Here is a 27,957-nt window from a genome sequence, read left to right as displayed (position 1 = left end):
CCCTAGTAGTTACTTTTTTCCAGAATATTTTATTCGTTTCTTCGATATCTAACATAATTTAAGTTTGAAAATTCAGTCTTTTCATATTTGATATGGTGGAATTTTTTTTATCAGTCAATAGTGGAATTTTACTACTATAAAATTAATCAATTATATTTATCAATAAATAAGTAAATTGATAACTTTTTGCAGCAGAAAAAGAAAAAAAAAAAAAAAGAGTAAATTGATAGCTTTTAGAGTCTATGAAGACTATACGCCTTATGTGACAAAACAACCACTATTTATGGTTTCGGAATTTTATCAATATTTATTTCTTCAAAAAATTCAAGTAAAAATATTGTTATAAATTTTAAAACCTGTGACGCCATCTAAAAGATGAATTTGAAAATTAGAAAGACTTGAAAAAATTCTCTCACTTTCTTGACAACCAGTACTAGTGCATTGAACTGCTATATATATGTGTGTGTGTGTGTGTATATATCTGGATATAGATACCATATTCTACTTTTTTGTGATTTTATATTTAGAATATTTTGGGGAGCAAAAATTGATACCCAATACCACCAAGATAAAGAAAAATATTGGACCCACCAAATATGAATTTGCGCAAGAGATTTCATAGGTAGGGAAGAATATTGCAACCATGTAATTGATTATATATCCTATTGTCAAAAATTAAAAGTAAAAATGAAAATGCCTAAGAAAACCATAGAAGGGGCTTTATGACAAGTCTATAGTTAATTTTGTCCTTTGGTATGAGTTCCGGCTCTTCACCGTCCCTTTCCCCAGTGCCTGTATTGTACAACATTAAGACCTTTCCAATTGGCTGCTTGTCTGAAACTAGGAAGAACTTGGACTAATATTTTTAATATGCTGGTTTTCTTATTATACCACCTACCCAAAATTTGTTTTCAAAGCAACACCATATTACTAAAACGACTTTTCTAATAATTCTCATTCCCCAATTTAACATATGTCTAAAAACAAATTAAAATTAAAATGTTTGCTTTAGGAACACAAGTATAATATTTGTATGTATATGAAAAGAGGTAATATATATAACCAGATTTATATTAGATCAATACATTGAACTTAACATCAAGATTTTTTTTTTTTTATTATTATTAACCATTGAATCATTTTAATAACTGAAATATTAAAATTACATTTGTGTTTTACCATGTACTTACAAATTTCACTTTTCCAATAGGGTTTTCATAAGTCATTAGATCCATAATAGGTCATTATTAACTTATAAATTTGAGCTTTTATGGCAATTCAAGGGATAATAAGGAAAGACTTATTACTAAAACTATCAAGTTAATCTAATATAAGCCTAATTTTATATATATAATCTCTTTCATAATCCTGATTTAGTTCAATTAGCAATACTTATGTCATAAATATTTATCTATTATCAATTTAATGTGAGTTTAACTTTATATATACGTAATCTTCTTTTATGATTCTTGATATAGCTTAATTAGCAATACTTATGTAGCAAATGTATCTTCATTAAACGGATTGATAATTTGTTTTTTGAATTTTAATTTAAAACGTAGGTAAGGTGTAATAACATTTAATATTTCCTGAATAAGCATGTATAACCCGATTATTTTACTTTGATTTTGGTCTCTTTTTTAGCAGAAGAAAAAAGATTTGGGTACCCTCCTAACTAATCAACTAAATCAACAATTAAGGGAGAGAAAGGGAGTGGGTGAGAGACAAAGAAAGAGAAAACCATTTCAAATATGCTTAGAATTGTCAAACATAAAGTGGAAACATGAGTGTGACATACTGAAGTGCCATATTAATTAATAATTTTAAATTAAAATTAACACTGGTCATAGTTATAAGTGCTTAACATATAAAGTAGAAATTATGTTTTCAATAAATCAAAATTGTACATATATACAATGTGGTTTTATGATACAAGTTTAATAGTTTTATGCTCACTCATGTTTATAGGTTAACAGCAATTATTAAATAAATAGATCAATTATTGCCAACAAAAATAAATAATTACCAAAAAAGATAAATATATCTAATAAATCAATAAAAATAAATTTGATGTGCAAAGCCACTTGGATAATTGAAAAAAAATGTAACACGCAACAATTGTATCAAATCTGTTAACCGAAAAAAAAAAAATTGTATCAAATCTATTTGTGGCTTTCTATCCAAAAAATTAATATATTTGTGACCAAAGGTATTAAAATTAATAAAATGATATAATTTTTTTTATATTTTTAAATCAATTTTTGATAATAAAATTATCCAATAAAAATAGATCTAATAAATAATTGAATTTTAAAGTGTCAAAAAGTGTATTAAATGCATCATTAACTTTTTAGACAAAATGAGAATATTAAATCCATTAAAAAAAAAACTGAAAATTAAAGTAAAATGCTTGAAATTTTTTTTCAAATTTATTTATGTGTATGGCCAAACACGAAAATGAACAAGGTTCACTCAAAGGTGAAACTTTTTCGTTGTCGTGGCCTTGTAGCGGACGCAGGATATAAAATGCAAAATGAAATAAAATATAGTAACAAAAACAAAAAAGAATAAAAAATTGAAGAAAATGTAAGGCATGACGCGGCATTATAATCATACCAGTGTGACCCAAAGAAATGAGCCCAAGTCTGCTAACGAAAGTTCGGCCCAATCCATGAAACACTACATTATAATATTATTTTTTCTTTTTTCCCCATTTTTATAATATTCTCTCTCTCTCTCTCTCTCTCTGTGTTTTTTGGGCCAACATGAAGTAATTGTAAGATATGACGTTAATGGTATTTATATTTAACAAATTCGATGATGAAAACGAAGTTTATGGCAAATATTTGTGGAAATACATTTGTTTTCTTTTTCTTGTTGAATTTAGTAAGAAAACTTTGGACTTAGAACAGGGCCTTTTCTTGTCAACCAGGTGTGTCCTAGGAAGGTAAGATACTATGTGAAACCCGTGTTTTATTTATTTATTTATTTTAAACCAAAAACAGCGCAAAAGGGGATGCCAAAATGCAAAATGGAATTCGGAATTCGCTAGTGCATCTAATGCTTTTTAAATAAGCTGGAACTTCGTATAACAGCAACATATGAAGGTTGGTTGTATTTTTAATTTGACTCTAAATATAACATTGGTCGGGTCAACAATCCCCAAAACAAAAGAAACTAAAAGCAAAATACTTTTATGTTTCTTCAAGAAACAATAATATATTTTGTTTTCACATTGTCTTTTCTTTTTTTTTTTTGGCCGAATGGTTTTTACATTGCTTCTCAAACTAAAAAACTCATCTCATATACTTTTGATCTATGTTAGGCGGCATATAATAAATTTATTCATACACAACAAATAGTAAACAATTGCATTTATTTAATGGTTAATAAACTGATGTAACATATAAACAAAGATTATGATGTAATAAAAGAGCTTATATAATTCAGACAAGACAAATATATGATAATGGAATATAAAGTTTCATATAAGTTCATAAAAATTTTCCTAAACCATAGAAAAGTTTCACTTTAGTCTCTTATAATAACAAAATTTTGGATGGAAAGTTAATTAGGGACTAACGATGAAATAAATTAGCAAGTTCGAGTGTCGATTTGTCAAGTGTTCAATTTTTATTTTTTGTTTATATTTTTTTCTTTTAAATTGGGTGTATTTTGCTTATTAAATGGTGTAATAATAGTAATTAGATATTTTTATTAACTATAAATATAAGGAGAGAGAAAAAATGAATAGAAAATGAAACACAACTTAAAATTTGTTGTTTTTAGATTTTTTTTTCCTCCTTTATATTTTTAATTAGTTAATATGTCTAACAAATTCTAACTATCACGAAACTAACATTAACAAATAATTAAAATAAACAAACTACACACAATTTGTTTTAAAAAAAAAACAAAAATAAAAATTACTAACTTAACATATTCATAAACGACACTTTTATGACTAATTTGTCAAAAAAAAAAAAAAGTTTGAGAAACTAAGTGTCACTAACAATATATTTACGGACCTCTTGTAATATTATCCCTTAGTTTTATCGAAAAAATCAATCCTATTTTCCAAAATAAAATTTCAATTTCCCTATTTCAACAAAGTTTATATATACACAAACTAAAATAACTTTCGTTATGAGTACATTATCACCCAATTCGCATAAACAGATGTTCAAAAGAAGATAACAAGACTAAAGGAAATGATTTCACAAGTTAACAACTTTACACTACGTTTGAAAGAAGGGAATAGGAAGAAATGATTAAAATACTTTGTTTGAATGGTTAAGATGAGGTGGAAATGGAAGAAAATAGAAGAAATTGGTTCTTTTATTTTAATAAGGTTTATTTTCCTTTCTTAATTGAAAATAAAATGATGGAAAGGAAAAAGTTTTTAATGAATTTTTTAATATCCCAAAATTATCCTTATTATTATTGCATGAAAATATTTATTACCATTCATATCATTTCTTTTCATTTTCATTGGCTAATCATCCAAATAAGAATTATAAACAAGTACTTTCCTTTCCTTTCTTTTTATTTCCTCTCTTCAATCCAAAGTAGTGTTAAGGTGTTCCACAATCTCAAAAGGGCTCGACGTAGACGTCATATAAGGAGTTCAAGGTGGCGTTGGAATCATACAGCAAAAGTCAAGAATTGCATAGTTGAATATAATATGTGATAGATATATTTTTATCATCCATTACTAACTTGTAATAGTGCAAAAAAAACTTTTCTTGAATCCATAGGACTTCCAAATTATTTTTTGATATATCTATGTGTGGGTGCATCTGATCATAAAAGAAACAATAAAGTTAATCTGAAAAACACTTTAAAACCTCATAGTTTTATTTATTTATTTATTTTTTCCCTCAAGGTGTTTGATTTTCTATTGAGATTTTCAATCTCGAAAAAATAATACGTAAAATCTTGTGTCACTAGAAGCTAGTAAGGAATGTATTTATAGACTGCTAATTCTAATTCTCCTATGGTTTCATAACCCCTTGGGCTCAATTAATGGCCTTCTTCTTGTATCTTAATAATTAGTAAAATGGGCTTTATCATTTAATAAGCTAGTTTGGGAATCCTACTGTCCATTATTAATCAAGGCTCTTGATCAATGGATTAACTTGCTTTAACAGTATAAATCCAACAGGTGAATGATCTCAAGTCCTCAATTCCTAGCCCATGTCACAAGAGCAAGATGCACTCACAAGCTATCTAACTTAGAGTTCAAGAAATGATGTACTTAATAGACACACGCTTAACACATGTAGAAATGTGTTGTCTCCATCTAGTTCAGCCAAATAGTAGGTTGCACTTGTCCTAGCCTCATTTAGACCTATTAGATGAGCCATTACAAAAGATATAATGGTTGAGATTTTAACAACAATGCACAAACCATAGTTGGAGGAGCTTGTCATGAGCTCTAGTTGGCACCTCTTGAGATGCCAAAAACCACTCCATTTGATAAGAACCTTTCAAAATTCAATGGAATACAACACTCATCCAGCAAGTTAAATGTCATACGGCATAAATCCACCCTCTTTTTATAAAAAGCTTGGGTTTGCTCTTCCAAACCACCTCCTCATTAGACAAGATATTGTTACTCTGTACCTTTCTTTTTGGGCAAGCTATTGTTACTTTGTACAAGTCTTTGTGTTCTTGCCTAATCCTTGACTCCATCAACATAGGATTTGCACCAACACCATTATTGGCACCCCTAACTATTTGTTTTGCTTTTCAAATTGTTCCCACAACCTTTACTTGAGCTGAAAGGTTGTTCGACAAAGGCTTCCACTGTAATCGATTGCATGGAATAGCTTCATTGAGCTCGGGATCATTTGGAGAAAATCAATATTACAACAAGCAAATTTCAGACACTAAAAGCTTTTCTTTTTACTTAGATAAGTAAACCAAAAAAAAAAAATTATTATCAGAGAAAATAATAGTTTTTATTACTCCACTATGGTTGAATGGATAATAAAGTCTCATGTATGGTATAATTTATTAATTTCCATCTTTCATGTTGCATTTAGAAACGAATGTATATTATCTACCAATATATATATATATATATATACAGTCCGTCTATGGTGCGGACCACAGTATTGGTGATGATTTTTTATAATATTGGTAATGATTTTCTAAAATACCATCGTTAATACTATGAAAAATCATTACTAATACTGCAGTCTTCGTACGGACCGTACTCACCATAAAATTTCTGTATATATATATATATATATATATAACAAACAAAAAAAGTAAAAGGCTAAATGGGCTGCTGAAACCTGTAAGAAGATTAGATGGCCTAGTGAGAAAAGTCACAGACCAGCCCGTGAAAATTTTCAAAGTCTTTGACCTCACCCCAACCGCAACCAATGTCTGTACGTTGCTGCATGCGCACGCCCATATGACAACATGACAGCTTTCACCACTTTACTTTTTTTTTTTTTTTTTTTTTGGTTATAAATAAAAAAATCACAGAAAAGAAAAAATTAGATTAGGCATTCAAAAGGGGAATGCTTTGGAACAAAATTTTGAATGCATATAATTATAATATATTGTAAATTGTAATTTAATTCATAAATTTGAATATTTGATGAAATATAATAATAATATATTCATTTTTTCTTGGGCAAAATTTGTTTACACCAATTAAGTTTTATCATTATTTTATTTAGATCCCACTCTTCGAAAAAATTATTATTAACTTTTTTTTTTAATTTTATATATATGTATATAACTGTGTGTATATATATATATATATATCAAAACATTTTAACGGTTAAAAAATGAAAAGAAAGTTAAAAGTTTGTATTTTACGATTGAATTATATTATAAAAATACAAGTTTAGCATTTAATTGTAAAAATTAACTAATAAAAATGGACAAAACTAATAGATTAGCTTTTTTAATAATTTTAGAAAACTAAAAAAAAGGTAAATAATAATTTTTCAAAAACGTGGGGTTTAAATAAAATAATAACAAAACTGAAAAAATGTAAATGAAAATTTTTCTTTTTTTCATGAATAGTTGATTCTAAAGTTTGAAAATTTTATGCTACCTATTAAATCCAATCAATTCATACATATCCAAATTTGGGTTTATCCTGTTCAAATGAATTGAGAGATTAATAATTATATGTATAAATTATTTATATACGAAAAGATATTTTTATGTACCAGAAAGAAATGACTGCCACTAAAGAAAAACAAATTGTCCACCATTTGCTATTAGTTCAATTGGGAAATAATGTAGCATATATAGTTTTATAAGTTTTGAGTATAGATGAAAACTTTGATGTTGGTCAAAAGCATTGCAGTTTCCTAGAAGGGTACCTTACTAACTCTAATTTAAATATTAGTATCTCTAAATAATTAAATTTGAATATAGATTCAAAGAGGAAGAAAAAAATGAAACAACCATAAATACAAGAATGTGCTAGAACATGTTGACCAAAGAGAACTTTCATTTTTGGGATTAAATTATAAAGAAGTCACTATTGGAACTTTGTATCCAGGCATTATATTTCATTGCTTTGATTAAATTTATAAATTTTATGATTAAAAAGAATCATTTTTGGGTTGTCCCACAAAGAGCACTAGAAAATTTTTTTTCTAGGATTCCAAGTACTTTTCCAAGATGGATAGAAAAATTTATAACAATTCTTTGACCTTTATTAATTTAATCATAAGAATATATTTCTCGTTGGATCTCTTTAATAATACAAGAGTAACTATAATTGGCTTGTGCCTTGACCACACAGAAGCAAGCTTATAAAAGAGAAACTTTTCATGTTTTTTGGTTAAAAAATTATTGATTTGTGTACAAAAATCTTGACAAAAAGTTTGGGACATTGAAACTGAAGTTGTTGAAAAGATGTGAATTGGAAGAGTACATTGGCATTGGCAAACATCGAATTTATAGAATATGTAATCATTAATTTATGGTATAATCATAAACTAGTTGGCTTCTGGAGAAGACTGAATGGCCACAAAAGTCTTAAACCAAATTCATATTATAAAAAAGCACTTGTACAAGTACTTCAAATTTATTATTAAATAAGTAGAACTAATTGCAATCTAAGGTTAAGAGATTAGAAGACAAAAACCAAAAAAAAAAACATAATTTACATGGTAGAGAAAAGTGAAGCTAGGTTGAAACTAGCTTTTAGATGGATACAAAGAAATCAAAAAATTAATGAGCATGTTATTGTCTTTATATAAATTTTGAAGTCAGGATGTTCATGAAAGAAATGCATGAAAATCTGTATTCTCAGCTTTCTAGATTATTTCAAAAGCTAAAATTGAAATATATATTTGCGTTTTATATAAGTGATTGTTTAGCATCTTTTCTAAATCAATTTTATAAATAAAAATAGTAATTTGAATTTCATATTTTTAAAATTTTAAAAAAATATCTGCTAATATATTTAAAAATATTTTATGAGAATGAAAATAGTAAAATTATTTTTAGTAAATGTTCCATATGGAAACATTATTCATATTTTGTGTCAGGTTTATGTTAAATATGATATATATATATATATATAATATTTTTTTAATTTAATATGATGTACATTATTTTTTTTTTTTATACATATACCTATTTCCATAATTTTCCAAATACATTTACATTTTCTAAATTTATCTATCTTTTAAAGAATCTTTCCAACGTTTTTCCAAAAACCAAAATTTCAAATATGGCTACCAACCGCATTTCTCATTCTGCAAAATGAAAAGCAGTTTTGCAAAAACGTACATGCCTTTAGTGTTTCGCTAGATTCGTGTATATTCTTAAATCCTAATCTTGAAGCAAAAACTAATAACAAAGCTTATGATGTTTTTGATAAGAGAATAACTGATTGTCCTTACATCTAAAAAAAGGAAAAAAAAGAAAAATTGGTTATATATGATGAAAATCAAACTTATTTTTGTTTGATTAAACTCATTTTTATATGTGTAAATTTTATATGAGAGTTTGAATTTTGTACTAATTTTATTAATTTTGGGGGATCTTTTTTAAACACAATCGAATAAAAAATTTGAAAATTGAACTAAGATTTTTGTCGTTTGGATTGTCTTAAAAATATAAGTGATTTCAGGATATTTATTGTACATAACTTTCGTTTATTGGTACCCAAAATAAAATTCCCATTTTGGAAAGGAATGCTTAGTTCCATTGTTTAATTTCAATATGTAGCACCTTTCTTCGATTATTTCCACGCAAAAAACCAAGTGTATCTTCGGCCCGGCCTGTTTCCTCGTTCGTAATGACCATATTCCAGGTAAAGCCATCCAACAAGATTAGAGATTTAAAAATAAATAAATAAATAAATAAAATTGGCACCATTTGAGTGGTAGGCCTGCCTAAGAACTTTTGATCTTAAAATGAAATATAATCATCACAAAATGTTCAAGTACATAATTTTCAGTGACGTAAGAACTGAATTATTCCATAGAATCTAGGCCCAAATCCAATTCTATTAATACACGTCACAGTATCTATCTTGTAATTAAGATCCATTTCCTAAATCTAAATCCATCTAAAACTCCATGTCACAAATCACTCAATATTTTTTTTAAATTATATTTATTAATAATCAATACGATACAATATATTTTTTTTCTTTCTAAATATGATTTTAAAATATCATTAAATTTATATTTAATTATTTTTAAATTTCAAATCCTATTCATTTGGTATAATCTAATAGAAAATATGATATTAAATTGTTGAATACGCCAATGAGTAAGGGGATTCTTCATAGTTTCTCTCTTTTTTATAATACTAAAAAAGAAGGGATTCAGATTAAGAATTTTCGTCACAAATAATTTATGGCCCACTTATTAGTTATAGTTACAAATGGCATTTTCCAGCCAATATGTTTATAGAATCTTCAAAAATTATGTGGATTATAATCTATGTGGTACAGAAATTGAAAAAGCTTGTCATATATGTGGCATGAATATTTATTGTACTTAAGAAACACTCAACCTAAAAAAAGATCCCTAGGTTCTATCTAAATTACAACTAATTAATAATAATGGTGTTCCCCAATTTGAAATTGATATAATTTGTGAATAACTAATCCAATCCAATTAATAATCCAAACCAAACCTATCTATACATTAAATTCAATCTAAACTAATCCAATTAGTAATCAATTTGGATGATTGGTTTTGAAACTTGAGTCTTTTTTAATTTTTGTGCTTTTTCATTAAGCTTTTGAGGTTTTTGAATTTTAAAGTTTGAACAGCAATTTTTGGCTTGTGTTTTTTCATTATATAAAATTTTTATTTTTCTAAAATGTATAGATTGTCTGAAAGAAAAAAAAGAAAAAAAGCTAATACACACAGAAATATTAAAAAAGAAGAAGTTAAAGCTTAATAATAAGTTAAAATTTTGCATATCATGTAATAATCATACAACTAATTAGTAAAATTATAGATAATAACACAAAATTTAAATATATGTATATATATAATTTTATTATTTATATTATTAATCAATTTGTTTTGGATTTGTTGGATTTTCACTTCAAAAATCAAACCAAATATAAATTGATAATCAATTTTTGATTTTCAAATCCAGTCAAATCTGATTACGCTAAAAAAAGGATTAAAACAAAACAAATTGGATTAGATTAGATCAGTCAATTTTATTAGTTGATCGATTTTTCACACTCCTAATTAATGATAAATCAATTGTTTTTTTATTTTAAAAACTTGATCTTTTGTTTTTTTAAATAAAGATTGTTTTAATAGATATTTTTCTTGATAAGTCATACTATTTGTCAAACCCTCCAAAGTAGAGCATCTCTTTCACAGCTTTTTTTTTTTTTTTTTTTTTTCTGCGCCGTGAACTTGATAGGGCTCTTAAACAGACTTATTAGAGAGTTTTTGTTTTTGTTTTTATTTTTGCTTTTTTAAATTGGCTGTTTATTTTTTTAATATAACAATCAACAAAACCATTATAAAGGTAAATTCACCAAACAAAAAAAAAAAAAAAATGATAGATAAGGGTAGGACCTATCTCAATTCAAAAATGCTTTATTTATTTATTTATTTAATTTCTGGGGACCCAAATGCTGCATTTGAGCAGTAAGTTTGGCAACCAAAATTGGGCCAAACATTAAAGGAATGCATGCCGAGAGGGGTCCATAATAACATTGAACTTTCACATATTTCTAAACCAGGTGCACACGAGAAAGGGGATAAACCGTCCCTCTCATATGAACACATGTGGAGGTTCGAAATGTCAAATATATAGCAAATATAGATTATTCATCAAAAATTAAAAAAGAAAAAAAAAACAAGAAGAAAAAAAGAAAAGAAAATATAGATAGCTAAAGATAAGCCTCTCCTGGTCTAATTAAAACTACATTTCTGTTACCCTTTTCTTTGCACAATGATTAAACCCTATCTTTTTAACCCTTTCATATGTATCAGAAAAACTCTCTTCTTGGGAAACCATTTTATGGGTTTTGATTCTCTCAATATTTGCTTTCATACCCCACAAAATAATAATAATAATAACAATAATAAAATTAAAAAAAAAAAGAAAAAAAAGAAAAACGAAAAACCAGTCTCTGTTTTTCTCATATAATAATGTCATCTTTAACCTAAGCTAGGCGGCGATTTATCGTTCGCGGTCTCATTGACTAAAATAACTAATTAATTAAACATTTTTGGGATTAAGATCTTAATTAACTATTTTCGATCATCATTATTGTTGAATAATGTCTTAAGGATAAAGACTGCTTTTTGGATGAGAGCTAAAAAATATAGGAAAAGAACAACAAAATGGTCAATCTCATAATATTTGGTGCATTGAGCCTAGCCAAAATAACCAGAATCCTCATCTCTATCGTGGACAAGCATAAAAATCTACATGGGCTAAATTGATGAAGCAACTTTACTTTGACATGCTTAGAATATGAAACTGAAAAGAGGGTTTTGAGTTAAACTGAGTAAAATTATATATATATATATATATATATATATATATATTGAGTTTTATTCATGGGACCCATTTTTGCCTAACAACTAATTACTTCATGAGCACCATGATTTGACTTCATTTGTAGATTGTGAGTTACAAAATAAAATACAATCAAATAACTTTTTCACTTTACCATATGAGTTAAATTAATGATAGCCTTGTTTTTATATAATATGCAGATTCATGTATCAGTTTATCTGCTACAGCGTTTTTCTTCTTTTCTTTTTTTTTTTTTTTGTTGTGGAGCCCCTTATTTGAAAAAGCAAATGCTCGCAATTAATCTGGAATTTTATCTTTTGGTTCATTCCCTCTCAATGTATTTATTTTTATTTTAATGTGGTAATGATGTTCTTAATAAGATCTGCTGATAATGTTCTTAATGGCTATTAAGCATGGAATATGACGTGGTGGACCGTGGATGTTACATCTTTGTAACTTAGAAAATACGTCCGGCTTGGCTGTTGTTTCACAGGCGTACTACAGAGATTCTTACACTTTTTTAAAACTTAATTAATTGAAAAAAAAAAAACACTTTCTTTTCCGCATGAAATTAAAAATTGGGATTATTTCCCCCAAAAAAAAAAAAGAAAAAGAAAAGAAAAGGAAGAGATGCAAGAACTTGGAGTTGGAACATCTTCCACATACATTTAAAGAAACATCTTTTTTTATCATTTATAATAATTTATTTACCTTTCATCTTGATGTTTTGAATTTACAATATTTCAAATATAAATGCAAATAACATATTTATTAAACATGTGTAAGAAAAATTTATAAGCTCAATCTAGAAAAAATAATTAAGTATGAAATATAAGTTTGATCTCATTTTTTTATTTATTTTTAATTCCTAATTTTTTTCCACTATTGTAAGATAAACTTTGTTGATGTCGCAATATGTCACAATTTTTTCTGCTTAGTTAATAATCTTGGTCGTGTTACAATTTTTTTCTGCTTAGTTAATTAACTTGGTCGTGTTCTACCTGAATGGTAGAATAAACCATATATGCAAGAGCACACATACTAATTTTATGTCAATTTCCCTCCAATTAACGAGCAAAGACATGTATAAACTTCTCCAATTTCAAAGTCAGTACTCTAGAGGTACTTGGACAAAGTTTTGTCAAGAACTAAATTAGCTTGCAAATGGGACAATTTGGACGTAGTTACGGGGTTAATAGTCGACCCCTTTGACTTATCAATTATATACTGTAAGGTGCTTTTTCAACTTCCTATAAGCTATAAGCTTGAATAAACCTTGTGAAAGATATTGACTTTTCAATATTTTGTTTTCATAATTTATTGTTAGGCTAAATTATAGCGTTATTTCTGTTATTTACAGGTCATTAGGGGCATATAAATATAGTTGTTCCGTCAATTTTGAATTTTTATTGTATAACGAGTTATTATTTTCTTATAGAACGATTCTATTTTAAATTTTTTGATCTTAAATAAAATTTTAAAAAAAAATATTAAGAAATGCTCGATCTTATCTTACCTTATATGACATGGAGTATTACCTCCCTTGACAAATTCTTAACTTCCAAAAATTTTTTTATGCTTGCTTTTGGTGTAATCAGCTTCTAAGTGGTTGAACTTGGAAAACCATAACATGTTACATAAAACAAAATCAAATAAATCCCATCAAATAATAACAATCAAATCTTTAATAATTTAACTTGCACATATCAAACAGTTAGTCCCCATGATACTGTAGACAAAACAGTTTATGATACAAAAGAAATATGCTTCCAATTATACATCTTATCCAATCACTTTATCAACTTCATACGAAACTCTTTTTTCATACAAGACATGCGCAGAATTCACATAAAAAGGGAAAAAAAAAAAAAAATACAATACATGCGCAGAGATGTGACAACCAAGGGGTCATTCAAGAAAAGCCAGATGCCAAATTACCCCCCCTCTCCTTTTTTTTTTTTTTTTTCCTTTTTCCCTTAATTAATACAACAAAATGAGTACTTTTCATTAAAAAAATTGTAGTAGAGACAAGGAAAATCATAATCACACCCTTAATTTGGTATCTTAATATTGGTACTAAATGCAATTAATGTGCTGCTGAATTGAGGAAATTATAGTGCAACAACATTACACAGTGAAGAATTTTGTTATGTGTTATTCCTGTGTTCATCACCAAGATGGCAACTGCTTTGACAATAATTGCTTTTGTTTAAAATTATAAATTTATATGATAAAGTGAACTGATAGCAAAAACCAATTAAATTACCATATCAATTATGAAACCCATTTAACAAATCATTCATGATGAGAAGTAATATTTTTCTACAGTAAAAAGTGTAAGCTTGAAAGAAATTGAAAGATTTTATTGTAGTGAGCATAGGAAGCAGTTCAGTGGCCAAAAATTTTTTTTTTTTTTTTTTCCCCCTAAATGAAAAAAGAAAAACACCCACAAGACTAGGTTGGTGTAAAGGACAGAAAAAGGGTGGGGCATATAGTGATGGTGGCAATTTAAATGTGAAAATCTGTGAAAGGACCATATACCATGAATCTGTAAGCATCATTGCTGGCCTAACTATATGTTAGTCAAATTAGAGTGATGGGTTTGGAGTTTTTTGGGAAATCTTACTTAATTTGGTCCCTTTTTATGGGTTTTGTATGGTGGTGGAGATGGATGAGTGGAGAGCTGAGAAGTGTAATAGGACCACTTAATTATATTCACTTATACAAATAAAGCAGCTCTCATCACTCCTGGTCACGTGACAAAAAAGAAAAATGCAGCTAATTTTGCTAATCTTTTTCCATTTTTTTTTATTTTCTTTTATTTATTTATTTTTCTAGCCTCTCTTGGGGTTCTCAAGGTTGATGTTGGTACAGAAATGACATGGTAGTTTCCTATTAATTTTTGTTGACATTATTTTAGTGGGTTTTGGATTTGTCAATGTTTTGGTATCTATTCTCTAGGGATAGAGACAACGTAGTCGGATGCATTTGTTCAAAAAAAGCTAATTTGCAATTGGATCTTTGGATCCAAACAAGTGTTTAAATTTAATTGTTCATTTTTTTTATAGTTTTCACAGGGAAGGAAGAAATTTTTGTTTGCTGATTTGTTATGAAATTTTAACTCTACTGTAGCAAATCATATGGGTTTCCGAGGTCATCTAAACCAATACTAAATCTTTGAAATATAATCGTATTGTCATTTCAACTCTGCTTTATAGATAAATAGCTTTGATAATAATTGCTTAAAATATTAATATTAAATCAACCATAATTTAAATGCTCAAATTCATATACATGAAAATGGTATTAATATAAAATATTAATCTTTCTAAAGACTCATCAATCAATGTACCTTTAAAATCTAAATTAAATTCCTTAATTTTCAATTGATGAATATAAACAGTATAAAAAAAGATTGGTGCATGTGGCATGCATAGATGACATGATAAAAATGCAGGCAGTTTGCAGCTAGAGATGCTATTAATTGCATTTTTCACGCCCACCCTTAATTTTTGGGACCTGTAAGGGACTTTTTATAACGGTGCCATTGATTTTCATTTATTACATAGACTCCCTTAATTTTTGCAGCTTTATTGTTTTTATTTTTATTTATTTATTTATTTATTTGTTGGTCCAACCCTTAATCTACAACTTTTTTTTTTTTGTAGGGATATTTTTCTAGGATTTAATGTTCTTTATTGTTTCTTTTCATCAATATTATTCTCCCATCAATTAAATGTTAGAAACTAATTAATATCTTGAATGCTTTAAAGAATAAAATTGTTCAATGAGTAATAAAAATCAAATTTTGGAAAAAATTTTACATTTCTGAAAATACAAAGACTTATAATATAAAAACAAATATATAGATATTTATCCCTTCAAAAAATAAAAACAGACAAACTTAATTTAATTTACACATAAAAAATAAAATAAAAATAAAAAAATAAAAGAAGAAGAAGAAGAAGAAAGAGAGCACAAAAAACAGAGCATACACGATAACTGGTGGAAAAAGAAGTGCACCCTTGTCTCCATGCAAGAAAAATAACATTAAAAAAAAAAAAAAAAAAGTCCATCAAAATAAGTTAGCATCAGAAGGAGTAGGACCAAATGTTTTGCTAGCATATAAAAAAAAATTAGGTGAAACCATTAATATATGATAAGGATAGGGGGCCCAAAAAAAAAAAAAAAAGTATAATTGCTAATTTGTTTAGAAAAGAAGATTTATGAAATTGCCACTTTTGGTGAAAATTCTTTGTCTTTGGTGTCATGAGACTGACATGGGAAAAAGAATTACATTAATTATCCTGGAAATGATGTTTCCTAGAAGCTCTGTATGGAAATCTTGAATTTCAAAGATACACAATGCCCAATAGTAAGTCATATTTACTAAAAAGCAAATAGAGAAAGAAAAAGCGGTCCACATCATGAAATAGTATCCATTATTTTTGGAGGACTTTCAAAAGTTGATAAAAAAACTCTCCTAGTTTTGATGACTTTGAAAACATTTAGTGACCCTTCAAGGTGGCCTGTATCTAGACCATTCAAACCCATCAATTTCTTATTCTGATTGAAAACTTCGTGTGATTGAAAACTTTGTGTTTTAGGATAATGCTTTTTATTATCATGTTGCATTCAATAAACAATTCCACCCTCTCTCTCTCTCTCTCTCTCTCAGAAAATACAAAGTAAAGTAACTCCTCTGCTCTTTGGAGGTTTTGCATTCAAGGGTCATTGTCATTTTGGTATGCATCTTAACGGTGGAAGAAGGTTACGTGCTAAGAGTTGGCAGCAAAATACGATTTTAGCTAATCATTTCACATGAATCTCTATGTCCTATAATGCAGAAACTTGGACAAAATGCAATGTAACAGCTATAAATCATAAAACCTATTGCTTTGGATGAGGTTTCTAATATCCTCTAGCCTTTTAGCTACCCTGATTTCCTACCTATAAATTATATCTGGCTAAGACATATCCATATCAAGTTTTTTTCTTTTTTCCTTTTTTTTTTTTTTTTGGGGGGTTCTAAATTTCTATTTCTAAAGTAAATTACATTACGTAAAAGTTATTGTAAGGATGATCTAATCAATTATATTGAGCATTTGTGGTGGATTTCTATGGCAATAGCTTTGTCATTGTTTTTTGTTTATGAAAAATTGAGAGTTCGAATGGGATTAAAGAAAAAAAAAAAAAAGAGAGAAAAACTTATAATGAATATTCTAAGATGGGTATAATACATAATTAATGCAATAACAAATGTTCCTTTCGGAAGAAAAAGAATTCTATTAAAATAAGTTCAAGTTGTAAATATTGTATAAATTAATTGATTAAGATATTCTTAATTAATAATTTATTATTTCTATAATGTTTGTCCATGCATGGGACCCCTTACGAAGAAGAAGGGAAGCTTCCCATGCGTCCATAGTTTTGTGGTTAATCTTTTTCTTATCCATTAACTACAAGTTCTAATTCAATCTCTAAGAACAATATTCAATTAAAGTTAACTAGCTAAAAGCATAAATTAATCAAATTTAATCATGTCGGTATTCAAACTCTAATAATTAAGCATTCTAATATATATATATATGTATATATTTTTAAATTCAAACCATTCCAACTATCAAAATATAAAAATTTACGATACTCTAATATTACCATTCTGATTTTACATATAACCTTAATATAAAATTTTTAGATTATCAAATTAATATGCATACATATAAATTATTATTTACAAAAATTGAAAAAAAAAACCCCAAAAAAAATAAAAAGAAGAAAAAAAAAATTATAAAATCACCAACGGTCACCCAACTACCAATGCTACTTTGTCGTAATCAGCTTAACAAGGAAGGAGGGTAAGATTGAGAATCACCATCAGTCACGTGAATGCCACGTGTGCAAAGGTGGGGGATAGAACCCCCTTACACAAAACGACAATAAAATAACGAGATCAAATGCTGACGTCACTGAAAATTGTCCTCTGACCTGGCCGCCATGCTTCAATTGACCCATGTGTGCAATTAACCCAAGTTGGATGGTCCCAACAAAAATAAAAAATTAATAAAATAAAATGGAAAAATCAAATGTAATATAATATAGCCACCACTACATCCTCTATTTGGACCACATTTTTGTTTTGGTTTTTATTTTTATTTTTATTTTTTTTACCCTTTCAAATAGTTTTACTCTCCCTTTTTTCTAATATTTTTTTTTACTGACCTATTTGGTATGTATATATAAGCAGACACAGCCTTCAATTTTTGAGTACGTGCTCTCTCAAAACACGAGCAAAAAACCCATAAAAACAAAAACAGAGAAAACAGAGGAAAAACAGAGTGTTCCACACCACAAAAGCACATTCCCAAAAACCACAACATCCATCCTCTGTTTCCTCTGCTTCCCAAAAAAAAAAAAAAAATGGATTCCACTGTTTTCTACTCTCCAACTTCCGATTTATCGCCGGAATCGTCGTTGGGATCTCAGGAATCATTTTCTTGGGATTCATTCAATTCCAACAGCATTAATTATCTCCCTTTCAATGAGAATGACTCAGAGGAAATGCTCCTCTATGGTCTGCTTTCCAACACCAAGCATCAAGAAATGGTTTCCGACAATCATCCAATCAAAGAAGAAGAGGTAAGTTCGACGTCGGAAGAGGAGAATCCGATGACTAAGAAGGAGAAGTCATATAGAGGCGTTCGGAGGCGGCCGTGGGGAAAATTCGCGGCGGAGATAAGGGATTCAACGAGGCACGGAATAAGGGTATGGCTAGGCACATTTGACAGTGCCGAGGCCGCGGCTTTAGCATATGATCAAGCCGCTTTCTCCATGAGAGGCTCTGCTGCTATCCTGAATTTCCCCGTCGAAAGAGTTCGAGAATCGCTTCGTGACATTGATTACGGTCCTGAAGAAGGTTGTTCCCCTGTTGTTGCTCTGAAAAGAAAGCACTCCATGAGAAGGAAAATTGTGAACAAGAACAAGCACAAGGAAAGAGATTTGAGGATAGAAAACACGGTGGTTTTTGAAGATTTAGGAGCTGATTATTTAGAAGAATTGTTAAACTCATCGGAGAGTAGTGCTAGACCTTGGTAATTTAAAATCCCACTTAAAAGGCTCTCTCTCTCTCTCTCTCTCTCTCTAACTCTCCAGATTAAATCAGATTTTGGTTCTTTCCTTTTTTTTGTTCATCTTCTTTTTCTTTTTTTCTTTTTTTTCCTGTTCTGTTTCTTTTATTTTATTTTTTTCATTTTCTTTCTCTTCTAAGATTCTGTATAATCTTTATTTTTATTTTTGTTTTTTTGTTTCTGTAAAGAATTAAGAAGATAAGAGAATTATGTCAATTGCAGATCACCCCCCGGTGGGGATCCATTTTTAAGTAGTTAATTATTAAGACAGCTGTTGCTCTGGCTCTAGATTTTTCAAGTCAAAACAACTTTTTTTTCCCCCCTCTGAGTCATGCACACATACAAAGAGAAAAAAAAGAAAATTAATAAATAAATAAAGTAGGGTCTCTCTCTTTCACAATTTTTTATTTTTTATTTTTGGCTAAATCTTTCATAATTTTACGCATACAATTTTTTTTAGATGTCATATTCCATGAGGGAGTGATTTCACTGTCACCGTAGAGGAATGTCATGCAGCATATACTGTTTTCCTAATGGCATTTTAGCTATAGAAAGTGTCTTGTATGTGACCCATACAAAGTTCTCCAATTATGATTTATGAACCCTTAACACCAAGCCAACCGATCCAGGTTATATCAGAAACGTCTCTCCGTTAATAATTTAAATAGTTCAGTCTAATTCAATGTATCATTTTAATATTTTAAGCGGATCATAAATTATTTATCATTACAGTTTTATTATTGGAACGTAGTTTTTTTCTTATCATTTAGTAGAGTAAAGCACCTTCAATTATATTATGAGTTCTTCTTTTATTGATTTTCATAATTTATTATTCTATTAAAATGTAAATATAAATGTGCCATCTAACATTACAAGTTTTTTTTTTTAAATTGTTGATAAATCATTATCATATCAAAACTATCTAATATTATCCGACAAGCCTTGTATTATATATATACTATATAATACGTATTTATAAGGTTGGTACGTTAACCTCATTATTATTTCAGCCTCATAAAACTCTAATTAAGACAAACTTAAATCCACCAACATAGATGATCCATCACAGAACTTGAAGTCTTGAATCTACTAAACATTAAATAGTTCAGTCTAATTCAATGTACTGTCTTAACACTTTAAGCGGATCACAAATTATTTATCATTGTAATTTTATCATTGGAACAGAGTTTTTTTCTTATCATTTAGTAGAATGAAGCTCTTATCATTTAGTAGAATGAAGCACTTTCAATTATACTATGAGTTCTTTGTTATTGATTTTCATAATTTATTATTCTATTAAGATGTAAATATAAATATGTCATCTAACATTACAAATTTCTTTTTTTAAATTGTTGATAAATCATTATCATATCAAAACTATATAATATTATCCCGCGAGCCTTGTATTATATACATACTATATAATACGTATTTATAGGGTTGGTAGGTTAAACTCATTATCATTTCGGCCTCATGAAACTCTAAGTAAGACAAACTTAAATCCACCAACATAGATTATCCATCATAGAACTTGAAGTCTTGAACCTGCAAAACATTAACCAGCCCTAGAAATAGAATGGCTGGTTATTATCAGCTTAAAAATATTCACAAGATGCCATGATGGTGAACTTCCAAAAGTTCCACTACATAAAATAAACCAACTACCAAGCCAAGTCATATTCATGTAACTTGTATTTTTCCAAATATTCTTAATTACAAATAAATGACTTGAGCCTTAGAATATTCTCAGAATTATTGTAGAATCCAATTTAAAAGAAAGAAAGAAAAAACTTATATAATACTTTTCTGTTTTTGATGTATGGGCAAGAAAATAGCTATATGTCATAGCTGGTAAAATTTTCACAAAATGATGTTTTGGTATTGATGTAATTGGATAATTATTTGACGTTGTCGGATGCCACCAATGATTATATGCCAAGTTATTAGTGTTGTTCTATTGGTAAAAGGGTCTTATTCCTAATGTCAAATAATTTGATAGGGGAGCATATAATAGGTCGGTGTCTTGTAAATCACGTAGCAATGGTCGGGGTCGGGGTATAAGTGGTTGCTTTTTCATTTTTTTCATTTTTTTTTTCTTTTCAAATTTTGCTTTTCAAAGAAGAGTAAAGGAAAATTCATCACCTTTCAATGCATGAGGGATTTTGACCATATACATGATTTAAGAGACCTGTCAATTCTTCTTCAAAACAAGCGGCACTGCTGTAATTGGAGATCCGCAAATAGAACCAGAAAACGTATATGATGAGATCAAACTTTGGAATTTTACCAAGTTACAGCTCATTTTATAGACAAAATCAACTTTGTTTTATGGTACAGGACAAAACCCTCTCTATCTTCCAATTTTTATTTTTATTTTTATTTTTTTTGTTTAAAATTCTGTATCTGCCATGTTTTATATGTATCTATATATATATATATATATATATATAATTTTGATAAGTTAAAAATATACCTCTCCTTTTATTGTTACAGTTTATTAATTAATATGATACATGAATATCATTGTATCCGGTGAATTGATAAATCATTAAGTATCAATTGCTTCCAACAAATAATTACCATATACAAATAATTACTATGAAGATGAATACCATGTCACTTATCACATATAGGATAATTTTTTCAATCATATTTTAAAAATGTTAAATCAATCACTAATAACAGTTTGTTTCAAAAAAATCATAATAACAATTGCTAATGGGTTCATAACAAAATAATAATAATAATAATGATGATGATGGGTTCTATGGTTTTTTTTTTTCTTTCTTTTTTTCTCAATTTAGGTTTTCTTTTAAATGAATTAAAAAATATTTATGTGTTATTATTTGATGGTGTGGGTTAATGTATAAGAGGCATTGAAGAAGTCCTCTCCATAAGTTGCTCACTAAATTTTCATTATCTCAAATCCTTATATTTATATATACAATTCTACTGTTATACATAAACATATGAAAACTAAAGTAGTCATCAATTTACATATAATCTATTGGTTATGGTGGATTACATATTATATTACATGTAAACATTAAAAATAATAGGTGAAACTATATGTAATTGACAAGACAAGTCCACTTTAATTGCCCACATATTAATTGTAGGAAGATTATCCATTTTTACACACAACTCTTGATATTAAATTAAGGTCTATTATTACATTTTCTTTCTTTGGGAAGAAGTCTCTTATTACATCTATTGGATTTCTTTAAATTTGTTTAATTACATTGGACAACCTTTTAAAATTGAGTTTAAAGAGTTGATCTATAGGTTTTAATAATTGTAACGTTATTAGGTTGATATTAATATATATCTGCTCAGAAAAACATATTAATATATATAATAATAGAATGAACAGAAATGTTAGAATGGTCCGTACTTCCAATTGTTTTGAATGTGAGATTGTTAGTCCAATTTCAAATCAGACGAACCTTCCCAAGCATTTAGGTCTTGGTAATTTGGTTGGACCGCATATCTGCTACTTATGACTTCTCTCATATATTCCTATTGGTAATAGTATCACATTCTATATCTTAATATGTATTCCACGTGGGATTATAATTTTATGCATAATATAAAATTATTGCTGGTTTTACTGTTTTTTTTTCTTTGACCGAATAATGTTACTGCATAGTATAAATAGATTATATGCAACTTATTGAATTTTTTTATTTTATTTTATTTTATTGTTTTGCTATGCCTCCAGCAACTGAAATACCACATTCTTCTGCAACTTATTGAACTTGGACTATCTTAAGGCCCATAACATTATTTGAATGTACTATGGGGTTGCGTTTTGTCAACTTTTAATGTTTTAGTATTTTGGAAAACCTATATGAATTTTATATGACACTAAAAAAAGTCAATTTATTAATACTATAAGAATGTTGTGGTGGTGGTGCTTGTGTGGTTGTGTATCGTAAAATAGCATCACTTGGTATTATGTTTATAAATACCACTTGGAATTGGAGTATTATATTGAAGGATTTGTTTGGTAAATCGTTTTTTCAATAAGGTATACAATTATATTATTCAACTCTTCGAGCAGCTAGTAGAAGTATTTATTAAAAAAAAAAAAAAAAGAAAAAGAAAAAAAGGAAGAAGAAGAAATGGACTAAGAAAGTTATAATTGTTGTATTCCAGAGATTTTTCGTCTTTAGAAATGGAAATTCTAAACAGACCCTTATTAATATACACAAGATGCAAATAGAGGCTTTAATTTATTTACGAGTAGTTATAAATCCAAAAAATTTCATGAACATATATTTAATAATATGTAATAAGAAAATGGTCATCAACCTGCATAAAAATTTTGCACGTGACTTTTGGCTATGTTCAAAAAAGGTTTAAGGGTCAAATTTTTGGCAGTCAAATCCAACCAAATTAAATGGGAAAAATCTTTATCAAATACAAAAATTCGAACAGAATATTATGATTAAGTTTGATAAAAAAGAGGGTTCATATGCCAAATGGTTAATTGAATTTGGTCACCCTTTCTAGAACAGAACAAATTAAATTGGTCTTCTTGAATGCTTTTCTTGTTTTTTTTTTTCAATTGAGATAAGGTTTATAGATGGAGAGAGACTTTCTATGTGGTTGTGTTTTATGTACTAGCTGGAAATTCTATTTTTAAGTTCACATTCTCTGGAATAATAATTGTTCATACTATTTACCAGTGAAAGCACTAATTGATGGAAAATTTTCTTGTTTTCCTGGGCATTATAATCATGCAGGGTATAGAAATTACCATATTTTTTTTTTTAAAGAAAAAAAGAATAAAAAAAGGGGATTCGATGCCATGCATATTAGAGAATCTGAGTCTATAATGATTTTTAACTTTGAAAGCTTTTCTCTTGTTAGAAAAAAAAAAATAATAATAATAATTATAACAAAGAAAAAGCATAAGACAAAATAATTCGGTTGTAATTTATTCAGGGCAAAAATTCCTTTTATATTATTATCAAAAGGTAGTTTGGAATCTTGGACTAATTCAATATGAGCCCAAAATATTTGAGAAATGTCCACCTCACAGCCCCAAACCAAGATAACCCAAAATGACTGGGTCAAAGGTTTACAACCACATATAAAAACAAGGCCGAGCCCATAAAATTGCAGTGTGCTAAGTAAGGACTGAGAGCTGAAGATGCTAATTCCTGAACAATCAAAAAATTTTAAAATTTGTTTCTTCAAAAAAAAAAATATATATATATATATTGATATATATTTTTTCTCCTTTTTTGAGTTAAAGGGAAATTGAGATTTTTCTAAATTCTTACTTATCAAACTAATTTAGAGGAAAAGTTTATTCTAGTTTCATTGATTAGATGTTAACAAAAATTCCTGTCTGTACACATGAGCTGACTACATCAGAAAGGAATTTTTTTTTTTTTTTTAATTTTAGTTTTTCCAACTTTTAACTATTATAAACCATAAAGTCACAGTTTTACAAGGGATAGATAGTCTTTGCAGCTTTTACATTTTGTGTGCAAATTGATGGAAGATTTTAATATGATATAATTAAGTTGGTTAGCTTACAACAAGTCATTGAGCATTTAATATTCTAATTCCAAACTTTATTGTTTAATTCCATGCTTTTATGTATCAAGTATCAACACGGAGGGTAGCGTTATTGCCACGGTATCTTTTACCTCTTCCACGGCAAATTTTTTGTGAAATTCTTCTTTTGTCCTTTGTAAAACAATAAAATTTCCTCTTTTGAGTCAAGGTTATTCACTCAATGTTTTGGCCAATGATCCACGCCAAGCTTATGGTTATTGATTTTTGGCCCCACTACTGGACTGATGGTTTCTGCGATTTCCTTTGCTAAAATGGAAGAGGGAGAAAAGGGTAATTTACTTTAATAGGTGGCTGTTTCTATTATATATTTGTATGTTTAAATTTTTTAAATTTTTTTAAATTTTTTTTTGTGGCTATATTTTAATTTAATTGTTGATTTTTAAGTGAATAAGAATTTTACTAACAGTGTTTAAATGTAGGCCGTTTACAATGGAAAAGTGCCAAAAAAATGAAAAGCCCAATTGAATTAACTAATTTAATTCAACATCTGATCCAATTCAATCAGTAGCATAAATTGATTGTCTAATCCGGTTCAAATTAATTTGCAATGGATTGGATTGGATGATAAATTTTAAAAATCTACTAAAGTTGGATCAGTTTAGTTATTGATTAAAATGATCAATTTAGGACTGATGAGCACCATTAACAAGTCGTAATAAGAGTTCCTCATTTATATATTAAAAAAATGATATTTTTTAGCATGGATAACTGTTACTAATGAAATTAAAATTTACATATTATTTTATAATCTACTCAAATGTTCACTTTTTTATGTGGGATTTTAGTTTTAAAAAGTTAAAACTAATTTAAATGCATCCCATTGCCAGTTAACACATAACAAGACAACTAAGTATGAATTCTACTAATAGCAATGTTATCCAACTGATCTGGTTTTGGGCTACTGTAATAGCCCGTTTGAATTTCCGGTTTGTTTGAATTGGACTGTTTTAAATTTAGTCCAATCAAGTTTGGCTATTTTATTTATTTTTTTTTTGGGGGAAAACTTGGGCTGTTTCAAGTACTCGTGTAAATAGATGATCCGTTTGCCACAACGCCATCTTTCACACCAGCAAGTAAATTTTTCTAATTCCATAAATATTTGGGCGTACTTACTCAAAATGTTAAAATCCAATTTCAAATTATATCTGAAATTGCCAAGGTGCATATTGGTGAAGTGAAGTACAAGGGTGGGATCTAGATACGATGTGAATTTGAGATATAAACCAGAGAAAAGTAAGAGGATTAGTTAGAAGTGATGTTTGGAGGAAGAAAGATTGATTTTTGATTCTTAGTTATTAAATAATTTTCTTAGAAAAAAACAAAAAAGTTATTAAATAATTTAAATTGATGATTTTTTTTATTATTTTTTTTGCTAAAATAATTTAAATTGATGATGAGTTGCTCTAAATGGGTCCCCAAGATATAACCACCAGATTCTCTTCTATCCTTTTCATGGAGTAATTAAGATTGTCTTCCAGTACATGTTGGCGTCGATCTGTCCAAATTTATTTTATTACAAGGGCCCTGGAAGCTGACAAAAGTAACCAAATCATTTTTTTTTTTTCTCTGACATTTAAAAAATAAAAAATATTCATCTGCCCAGTCAATTAGTCGTACATGTACATGGTCAAAATGCAATATGGTACGTCTCTTATGGGTTTTGTTGGTGGATTTTTGGTTAATAATTAGGTGAAAAGAAGATTCGACCTAATACATATCATTGCTGTATTGCAACTTTGCAAGAAAATCAAACTTGTCGGCTGAATTAATTAATTCGTAAGCTTATGTATCTTGTTTTAAGGGCAAAAGACTTTAATTATAACTCTTTCACAATACTCAAAATTATGTCTTAATTTTAATTAAGGGAATGAATTAGATCGAGATAATGGATTTGACAATAAGTGTACTTCCATTTTCTTTTCAATTTTATTTGGTCCAACTTTGATCAAATTCTTCATGTATCTAAAATCCAATGCCTACACTTTGAGAATTTTAAATTAGAGGTTATTAAAGTAATTTTAATTAATTAATTAATATATATGATCATATATATTAACAATAATGTTGGATTTAAGAAAATATTTATTAAATAATATAACAGATGATATATCAATATTTAATTAGTTTAATTTTTTTATTTACCTATTCATTTAAATTTTTTTATAAAAATATATTAATCAATAATATTTTAATATATATTATTTGATAAATAAATTTAATAAATATATAATATTACTATAAATTAATATTGTTATTCTTATAAAAAAAAAATTACTTTTGTAGAACTGAGATGTATCTTACATTTTTTCTACGTGTAATGTACGTACTTCATTGATCGGAAAAAGCAATTGTTTAACCTTTTTATTTTTTTGGGCCAAAGAAAAAAGTTGTTACCTAAATATTCCATTTGATCCTTTAATCGTAATTTTTCATATGATAAGTCTTGTCCCAAGAATGCAGACTTTGACGAAGATGTTTACAATCGTACGTGTTTGTATCTTCCTGACCAAAAAAGGACTACCAGATTGTAAGCATAGGGGACTCTTACACCATTTATGTGATTTTTCCCTTTCATCTTATCAAATGGGATAGACTAATATATGTTAACCGAGTCCCCCCAAAAAAAATAATAATAATAAAACAACTAAAAACAAAAAGAATACTAACCTGTTTGTGACAGGCCATGTTTTCTGTTTTTAAATTTTAAAAATAAAAAAAATAAACTGTTTTTATTTATGTTTTTTAAAACAAAAATATTTGATCAGTGATATTTGAAAATAATTTTTAAAATTTAAAAAAAAAATTATTTTAATATTTTTTAAATTTTATTTTTTAATTTATTTTTTAAAATTATTTTTGAAAACTGATAATTAAATAGATAATTTTATGTTTTGAAAACAATTTTTATTTTATAGAATAAAAAACTGTTTTAAAATCTAAGAGGCCTGTCCCTCCAGCAAAATTAATCCAAATGCACACGTTTAGAGTAGAACCCCACATCCAATCATAAATGCCAGGATTGTGTTTGACTTATTTAACTTTCTCGCAAAGATTACCAACTTGAACAGTATTCATACGTTTTATCATGGAAATCTGCAATGGAATATATAAAATATACATTCGATCACTTGAAATAAAAAAAATAAAAATAAAAAGGTTTAGCGACATAATTTCATCACAGAAAAGGTAGCGAAATTTATTTCTTATTTTAGAGGCAGTACTTTATATAGGCTGTTTTAGC

The 27,957-nt window shown here is 27.8% G+C and overlaps 2 protein-coding genes across 2 annotated transcripts in view; both read left to right on the top strand.

Moving 5' to 3' along the window:
• LOC107407530 (probable inorganic phosphate transporter 1-3) overlaps positions 1 to 27,957 on the top strand; it is a 121,356-nt gene that overhangs the window by 34,780 nt on the left and 58,619 nt on the right. The gene's annotated exons all lie outside the window — the stretch shown is intronic.
• On the top strand, positions 18,255 to 19,524 carry LOC107422868 (ethylene-responsive transcription factor 1B). The gene has a single exon (XM_016032373.4). It carries the CDS (start codon positions 18,418 to 18,420, stop codon positions 19,090 to 19,092), a length of 675 nt encoding a protein of 224 aa, XP_015887859.2. The 5' UTR covers positions 18,255 to 18,417; the 3' UTR covers positions 19,093 to 19,524.

Source organism: Ziziphus jujuba, chromosome 3, assembly GCF_031755915.1.
Source record: "Ziziphus jujuba cultivar Dongzao chromosome 3, ASM3175591v1".
NCBI classification, from domain to species: domain Eukaryota; kingdom Viridiplantae; phylum Streptophyta; class Magnoliopsida; order Rosales; family Rhamnaceae; genus Ziziphus; species Ziziphus jujuba.
This window is presented reverse-complemented; position numbering and strand designations above follow the sequence as displayed.

Coding starts and splice junctions, on each gene's coding strand:
- LOC107422868 (XM_016032373.4), top strand. CDS start 18,418: ATGGATTCCACTGTTTTCTACTCTCCAACTTCCGATTTATCGCCGGAA.